Below are 8919 nucleotides of genomic sequence, written 5' to 3'. Positions count from 1 at the left end.
AGAGAATAAGTTCATCATTGACAATTGAATTTTTGTCTACTCTTTGTACATGGAACAAAAAGTCATTTTGAATGACTAGAACCATACCTGTTTCAGGTAAGAATTTTGAAGAAAAAAAATGCTATATTTGTGGCATTGGGGTGATTAAACAATTATGGCTCTTTTGGTCAATATGGTTTGCTTTTCGCCAAAAAGAAAATAGTGACAGAGTCGAAGTCGAGGTTAAAGTCATTTCTGACGTATTTTTTGATAAGTTCAAACTAACTAAAATAAAAAGATATATCTGTCTTAAAGCATGGTACTAAATATTTGAATTACTCGCTGCCCTATTTCGTTACAATTTTTCTAACGTCTCTGTAGCCTCATTGTGACTTCAAGTTAGTGCACGTTTCTTCCGTGTTTATTTCTACGCGTGAGTATACATGAAAATGGTGTTCAAATCTATTTCACTGTTGGCTTCCTAGAAAATCACAGCAAATGTAAATACATGTCTATCAGAATGTTAATCTATTTCACTTCTCATCAGGAAAAGTGTTGAAAATGTTTTCCTTGTTGATAATAATTTATTGATTGTATTTTGTTTTACTTCCCATTTGATATTTCTCTCATATATAGAAACATCATCTCATACAATGTACCGGTGAAAGGTTTCAAGTTTAGACCTATGATTGGCACTAAGGGCAGTTAAGCAGGCAATTTAGCAGTGGGGGGTCTTTATCGTGACAACGACTTATGTGACACGGTCAACATGGGGCCCTGGTGTTTAGGTCTCATCCCAAGTGCTGAACTTTTGACGAAGAACATATTTCCGACTTACACTGTAGGTCAGTCATGCCCGAGATTCGAACAGACTACCTTCCGATCACGAAGCAAACGTTTCATAGACTAAGCTACCGAGACGGTCGTCTAATATAAGATAAAAAGTTTTCTAATTCAGGCAAAGGCTAAAACTTCCAAAGCTTCTCCAAAAAGGCTGGTAAAATCCATTTTTATAATGATTTAAATCATGATAGCGCTAAGACATGACGTCCCAATCACTCAGCTATGGCGTTGACGTCACAATCTAAGACAAGGCGTTACAAAAACGACTGCAATATTATAAACAGAAAATTGAATGTTTTGTTAGTGAAGCTTGAATTTATTTCAATCATGAGTTGTTATTCAGGATTTTTTTTTTCATTTTTCACTCTTCCTTCACACTCATGTTGTATATATTTTGCCCTATTTAACCTAAAAAAGGATAAATATCCGAATGTTTATAGATATATACATGTACGTACATAAATACATTTAAAAATTTTCTTTTAATTTTTCGTGTAGAAAAACACAGTTTTGGGGTCTAATTAATTCTTGGATACTAATGAAAAACCTTTCTCATTTTATTTTGTTTTTCGGATAGAATGACCTGCTCTTGTACACATCCCTTTCCACTTGGTACTGGTGCAAACGTATCTCTAAGAACCAAACCACTAGTAAGTCTCTAATAGTTCAAATGGGTTTTTTGTTTCCTTATTATTCAAAAAATCCAAATTTAGGTATTAAAATTCAGCCATTTCTCATTCTTAAAATAGAAAAAAAATATTTTAATTTCCGCAACAGTCATATTACATTTTACTCTATTGTATATCAATTTAAAAAGACTAGGTAAAAATTCTACATGGATACTGAATAGTATAGTTTTCGTATTCAGGCTCAGATAGGAAAAAGACAGTCGGATGCCAATGAGAAACGCATGAAATCTGTGGAAAGTAACATATATCATCAGAGATCTAAATCTGGTAAGAAACAAAAGTTATTTAAAAAGTTTTTAAACTTCCTTATTGCCCCAGTATACTCGCTGTTTTGCATTATTTTAGATCGTAAAATTTCAGATTCATATCGATCACCATACATTGAGAAGTGGTATCCAATCAGCAACTTTCCACGTCTTATTTACCACCATCAGTTGGTCTCTAAGCTTGCAACAAAGATGAGAAATTTCAGATCATCGTCTCAAGTCATTGCACCATTAATTATGAGTGTCCAAAAAGTCCAGCTTTACCTAGCCGGGGATATTACTAAAGAAACTGAAAAACTAATTTCTTCCTCAAAGGCTACAGGTATCCCTTCTCTCTCTCTCTCTCTCTCTCTCTCTCTCATATTTGGGTCTATTGGCATGTAATTAATTTTAAAATTATTTGTTTCCCTTTAGAAGAGCAAGAAGCTTCCTCTTTGAGGGGTGAACAACGATGGCCTGTTTCAGCGCTTATCTATTTTCAAAGTGAGAATGAACCAATAGAAAGAATAGAAGAGGTATTCATGATGTAATTACTTTGAACGCTTTTGAAAATGTTATATAAACTAAATAATTCACGAAAATTTAAAGAAAGCAACTGCAATTTTCTTCTTTTTTGATTAGCTTCTCAATTCCATACGACCAGTTGTATGGACAAAAGCTTACATAGTTCTCAATAAAGCTGGATGGTCATCGTTTGGAAACACATTTCAATCAAAATTCTCGATCCTCTCAAGAAAAAAGAAATGTGTTCGAGAAGCTATAACCTCTTTCCTAGAAGCATATTTGAAGAAATGCATCGAAGGATTTCTTGAAGAATTGAACGTTTACGAAGGAATGAATGAAGAAATACCAAAATTGTTGAATGAATGCAAATCAGTTTTATCACAAATGTCATCGACGAGAAATGAAATGCAGATCCCGGAAAGGATTAAAAAATTCCTGTTTGAGTATGTAATTCTATTATGTCCTATTTTTGCTACTGCGTAGTAAAAATAAACCTTTGGGATTAATAGTGAATTACTATTGAACTAATAATGGTACATAACTCAATGATTTTTACGTCATGCCTAAAGAACGGAACACGGTTTTAATACAAACCTGACCCTGTAATGTTCTAATATATGGAAGTGGTGGTCTTCTTAACTTATATTACAGTCATCTTCATAATTTTTCTGAACATTATTTTTAGCTCAATAAGCCCAAACTGTACCTTCTTCTTTAGTATGATTTACTATCTATTTTGGTCATTCCAGGAGATCAGACGTTCAAGGCTTTGGAATCTGGGAAACATCAGAGTTCAGAGTATTTGTCAGAAACAGAGAAGATATTGAAAGTCTAAATTCCGAACTCTATAAACTTGATCCTGAATTCTTAAACACTATGTCACTGCACATCGTGTCCGGTGAACTAAACATTTACAATCATGTGAAGCAAGGTGAAAAAATTTACCTAGATAAAAATGATGAAATTTCAAAATATGCAACAGCTGGCGCTCTTTTGAGAGACAATCGAGGTCAAGGCGAGTTGTATGGATTGACGTGTCATCATGCATTGCCTAGGGAGAACGAATTTGTGTACGTTACGTCTGGAGAAAATAAGCAACTGGCCCAAGTTGGTGAATGCATCTATTCAGATCAAAAACCTTTCCACGACTTTGCCGTTTTCCAAATAGATAAAAACAAACGTGGAACCTGTGATACGACCTTTCTAAATAGAATGGAAAAACCATGCAATGTAAATATTCACGAAGGACCCATATCAGCAAATTCTGTCGTCCATAAGAAGGGGGCAACAACTAATCTCTCTGATGGTCGGATCACCAGCTCGGAGTTCTATCATGAATTGTTTGGGAAAAGAAGTGAAATGTTCTTAGTTTCCAGTTTTAACTCCGATGAGTACCCCTTTTCTTTACAAGGGGATAGTGGGTCCGTTGTTTTCCAACACGACAGATCCCCCGAACAGAGGTCTGTTCATGCTTTGGGTCTGGTGACTGGAGGGATAGATGAAGTCCGAGACGAAAGTCTTAAAGACCTCCTGAATTCCACAGTTTGCTTACGACTCAACAAAGCCCTTTCTTGCCTTTCTGAAAAGAAACAGTTAGACTTGGAGTTTGAAAACTCTTGTCGTATATCTTCAAGCTCAGATGAAAGTGTATGAAGGGAAAATTGATACCTTTTCCTGTCTTGATCCTATTCCTTATAGAATGTTTACCTTGTATCTTAGATGAGCTCATATACATGTACCTCCCTCTAACATACGACTGTAATGAATTCTTATGTGTAGTTTATAATAGACATTAAACGTTTTAATATGGTGTATAATTACTTTACAGTCTTGTACAAAATTCAACTGAGACTTTTTTTTTCAAAGTAAATTGAATTTTGATAAATGAATGATCAAGACTTATTTTATTGACTATTAGTTACTAAAGCAATTCAAGACTTATTTTATTGATTGTTATGAATTATTAGTCACTAAAGCAATATGAGTACATCTGTTTTTCCCTCGGCATATCTGTTTGAAGATTTTAGCAGGTACCCTTTCTAGGAGTTTTTTCCTGGGGTTAATTTTTCCATCCCAAAGCTCAAGAAAAATCCAATGTCTAAGTAACCAAGAACATCAAAACTCGTATTCCAAATATGAAAAATCACTTCTTCGTGGGAAGGACGGGGGGTCGCTTTCCGGTCTTTTTAATGTATTGATTCAGCCACAAATTGTTTCGTTGTCTGGGTTTTTTCACTATGTTTGAATTTTAAATTGTTGAATTTCGGACAAAAGAGAAAATAGCATATTTCTCTCTAATTTATTCATAAATAATATTTATCACAATTATAAGCGTGTTTCTAACGAATGTAGTGAAGACTATTTTTTTAAAAAAATTATTGTAAACGTGTTCAACATTTGCAGAAAAATTAATTTTATCTTAGCATTGGATTTAATGTAGTGCATGTACAATGAATTCCATGACAGATATAATTAAGGAAGAGGAATAAATAAATAAAATATACCCTCAAAGAAAATGCTTTGGAGACGTGAGAACTGATGAGATGTAAGGTTCTTGTAGTCATCTACATTTCTTACTCCTGCCTCTTTATTCTGTGCTATCGAAATTGACGATTGAATTCCAAATGTTGTGTTTTTTAGAAGTATACATCGACTATTGCATTCAAATATTAGAAACTCCTCTTCGTTTATTTCTATCTTTTCTTTTTCTATGAGAGCTAGCTAGTTTACACAAGATGTAAGCAGAGAAAGATATGTTTACTCTATACCAATACATATTTATCGGAATATACACATAACATTAAATAGGAAGATTTTCGGTTATAACGTTTGCCGTTGTAAAGACGAATAATGACCCCCATCGAATAATGACCGGGGGTCATTTTCTGACAGCGAAAAATGACCCCAGGTCAATATTCTACGGCGAAAAATGACCCCCGGTCCTTATTCGACGTAGAAAAATGACCCTTTTGTGTCCCTAGCCCTTACCGTTCAAAAGTTATGGCCAAAATTAAAGTTTTTTGTCATAAGTACGAAAATCTCCAAGGTCAAAGGGTCAAAGTTTTAGTATCTAATGAAAAGTCATGCCAAAAAATACATATGTGAAGTACGAGAGTACTAGTATCTACTGTTTAAAAGTTATGGCCAATGTAAAAAATGGCATTTTTGTTTAAAGTGGGACAAACTCCAAGGTAAGGTCAAATGGTTAAATTTGGTGGTACCCAAAGTAAGGTCTTGTCTCAATGAATACACATATTTAAATAAATAAGAAAGTCATAGCTCCAATAAATGAAAAGTTATGGTCAAGGTTAAAGTTTTTGCGGACAAACAGACCTCCAGATAGACAGACATACTTACGATAAAACTATATTCCCCAAAATCTTCGATTACAGGGATATAAAAAGAAATGATCTTCAATTAACTTTTCATATTTTGATACAGTATAAAGAAGACTTTACAAAAATGAAAATGTTTGTTCTGATTTTCATGTTAAATTCTTTGAAAAATAGACTCAGAACTGAGTAAAAGGGTGGAGTAAAACAAGAATTAAGAAATGCAATGAATACTATACTGTATAAAAAGATATGTCTACATGTACATGTATAGTTTTTGCGTTAGAATATGTATTTTTCTGAAACAACGCAATAATTGGAGTCAGTAAAGAAAAAAAATTATATTCATAAATATCTCCAGCGTTCGTTTGATCCATTTACATGTACATCTTTGATTTTCTAGGTTTGCTCCTTTATCAGAGAAATGGTGATTAATTGATTGATTGTTAATTGCTTAAAACTGATTTGTCAATAATTCGGCAGAGAGAAATGAGGAACTTCATTACCCCTAGATACTAAAAAGAACAAATATAAAATGTATTCGAACAAATTCATGAATTACTCGAAGGAAGAACAATTATAATATACAGCATAATTTTCCCTTTCACTGTTATAAAATTTGTATCACTTTAAAAGGTGTCATTTTTCGATAGGGGTCAATTTTTTTTATAGGTCTAACATATAAAATAATGACCCCTAGGACTCTTTTTCTAAAAAAATGATTTTTTCTAGGGGTAGGGGGTCATTTTTTGTCGTTGAAAAATGACTCCGGGTCAATATTCGATGGGGGTCATTATTCGTCTTTACACCGGCCGCCCACATCTTGGTTTGTTTTCCACTGACCCTGTGGCAAAAAAACTTTCTTGCGACATCGATAACTGTTGACTTTGGAATTTTCAACATCTCACTGACCTTGTGACGGGAAAGACCACTATATCAAATTTGTATCAAGTCTATAATGATATTTTTCGCCTCCGTCCCAAGCTAATGCACTTTTCGACCCATATTTTCAAATTCGTAATTCTGACAACTTTCGCTAACTACAGACGACAACAAATGATCATGTGATACATCATGTGACTAAAAATATAAATTTATAACACTTCGTCATCGATGACGTGTAGATACAAAAACAAGAGACTCAAAGTATGTACTTTCGTTTTCAAGCGTAAACAAACCGCCAAGTTGACTGAATACTTATGGCACGTGTCTGTAGTTCAAATTCATTTTGGCTCGTGGAATATTAAAAGTATTCAAAACTGACAGTTGATTTGAAGAATTTCTTCCTTAGAAAGGGAAGTATGAATATAAGTAGTATTACCACTTTTAGAATTAAGTCCAAGTTCTTGTAGAATGCAATTTATATAATGAGCTTTACAAACAAAGACAATGTTGTTACCTTTCTGACACTGACAGCATTGAAGTACTTTAATGTGGGTTGTGACATCCTTAAACATGTTTTCTCATTTAGATTCAAATTGTCACCGCAGGGGACACATTACAATAAAAAATAAATTTTTTCATAGACATTTATTTTATAATGTTTATAATGTTTAAAAATCAGTATTTGCTCTGCTCCTGATTTGTATTCGTCAAATAAACTGAACTTGAAAAATTCTCTATACCCTGGTATCTCACGATTAAAAATAATTATCATCTCTCATTGTACGTGGATCAAGTCATTATTATTTATATTAATAAGAATGTCCGAAATCTCCTTGTCTGTTTGTCTGTACATGTGGGGAAAAAAGGTGAAGTTAACGAACAGTGATCGATCGCGCAAATAACACAAACAAAACAATTCTGTGAACAGCACATAACAGGGACCTATGGAAATTACAGAGGTGGAATCAGGTGCCTGGGATGTGTAAGCATCCCCTGTTGACTGATTATAACCTGCCTAGAGACCTATTTATTTATCAAGTATACGGAATATTTTGTAGTCAAATTCATCGCAAAAAGTTTTGCCAATTGATATGTAACAAGTCAGCCAAACACAAGCACATTAAAGTTTAAGCAAGATAATCTTGTCGTTCTATATATCTGTATACACATAGTTTGTTGTTCATTCCTGATCCCATCCAAACAACGTGATTTTTTTCGTCATATCCAAGTCCCAATGGCTCAACCATTCCATCTTGTTTTGTTGGTAGAATTGACAGTAGAAGACCATCCCTGTTTATCAATTGTATTGTTTGGTCTAGTCGACCACATATCAGGATATTTAAGAATGCATCTACACAAATTCCACTTGGCATAAATATTCCAAACGACAGTCCTTCTGGTGGTCCTGTGTAAGTGAAACGATATTTCCCTTCATGGTCTGTGACGACCACACCATTCCATGTATCAGACACGACAATATCTCCATTCCCGTTCTCTGTGATATAGATAGGCTCACTATATAATGGTTCGCCTGTTCTGTGGTATTGGATGGTTTGGATTTGTTGAACTGTACTACTATACCGAATGACTTTCACATCTGATAATGGTATGGTGGGGTTTCTTGTATCATATCTCATCATGACCAGCAAATCTCCAGTAGAGCCTGAGTGACAGATACACCATGGTTCCCATAATTCTGTTCTTTTTATCAATGTCGACTTTGTAGCATTGTCTGCACTTATTTTGTTAATGTTCCAGTCTTTGTCTACATAAATCAACTCTCCTTCACTGTTTACTGTATGTACACCATAGTATTCACTTACATCAAATAAATGATGTAGAATGTTACCTTTAGAATTGGTCAAAGTAAGACTGTGTCCATCACTGACCCAAAGTTGCTCTGATGTTACAAAGGAAATGTGTACACCGTGATTTAAGTTAGTCACATAGACATGCTTAGTATTTAGGATAGCCCCTTTTAACAGTCTCAACATATTCTCATTTCTAACTTGTCTTTTTCCTGTCTCTGTGATTTTGATTTCAACTAATAGCTCTAAAGTGTCTCTTATTCTTATTTCTTTATTAAAGTTACACTTTATGTTATCAGGAAGTTCTTTTGTCTTGGGGACAGGGGTTTTCTTTATGAACAATAGAAACCTCACGGGTTTGTTTGCCAGTTGCTCGTATCTATGTACATACTCTGTCATTTTTTGATGCTTCATTATAAAACTCGTATAAAAATTTGTTTCATATAAATCATTTACTGCTTTACTATGTATTTCGATAAGTTTTCTCAAGTTTTCAGCTTTAACCGCAAGCTCTTGTTGGATGCTGGAAAGTTTTGCTTTTAAGTTTTTTACATCTTTTTTGACGTCAAATTCGAGACCTGCTAGGATCGCACTGTTGTACGGGAGACTATCA

The 8919-nt window shown here is 34.1% G+C and overlaps 2 protein-coding genes across 2 annotated transcripts; one reads left to right on the top strand and one right to left on the bottom strand.

Moving 5' to 3' along the window:
* LOC134258861 (uncharacterized) lies at positions 1-4170 on the top strand. Its single transcript, XM_062741450.1, has 7 exons — positions 1-96; positions 1400-1472; positions 1691-1778; positions 1872-2099; positions 2192-2292; positions 2399-2724; positions 3031-4170. Exons 2-7 carry the CDS (start codon positions 1401-1403, stop codon positions 3932-3934), a joined length of 1719 nt encoding a protein of 572 aa, XP_062597434.1. The 5' UTR covers positions 1-96; position 1400; the 3' UTR covers positions 3935-4170.
* Positions 4171-7625: 3455 nt separating this feature from the next.
* LOC134258862 (uncharacterized) lies at positions 7626-8705 on the bottom strand. The gene has a single exon (XM_062741451.1). It carries the CDS (start codon positions 8703-8705, stop codon positions 7626-7628), a length of 1080 nt encoding a protein of 359 aa, XP_062597435.1.
* Positions 8706-8919: the final 214 nt, after the last annotated feature.

The sequence above is a fragment of the Saccostrea cucullata genome, unplaced genomic scaffold (assembly GCF_032062105.1).
Source record: "Saccostrea cucullata isolate Sc308-1 unplaced genomic scaffold, CSIRO_AGI_Scuc_v1 ctg1943, whole genome shotgun sequence".
NCBI lineage: Eukaryota > Metazoa > Mollusca > Bivalvia > Ostreida > Ostreidae > Saccostrea > Saccostrea cuccullata.
The sequence above is the reverse complement of the archived record's forward strand: the minus strand, read 5'-3'. Positions and strand labels throughout refer to the sequence as shown.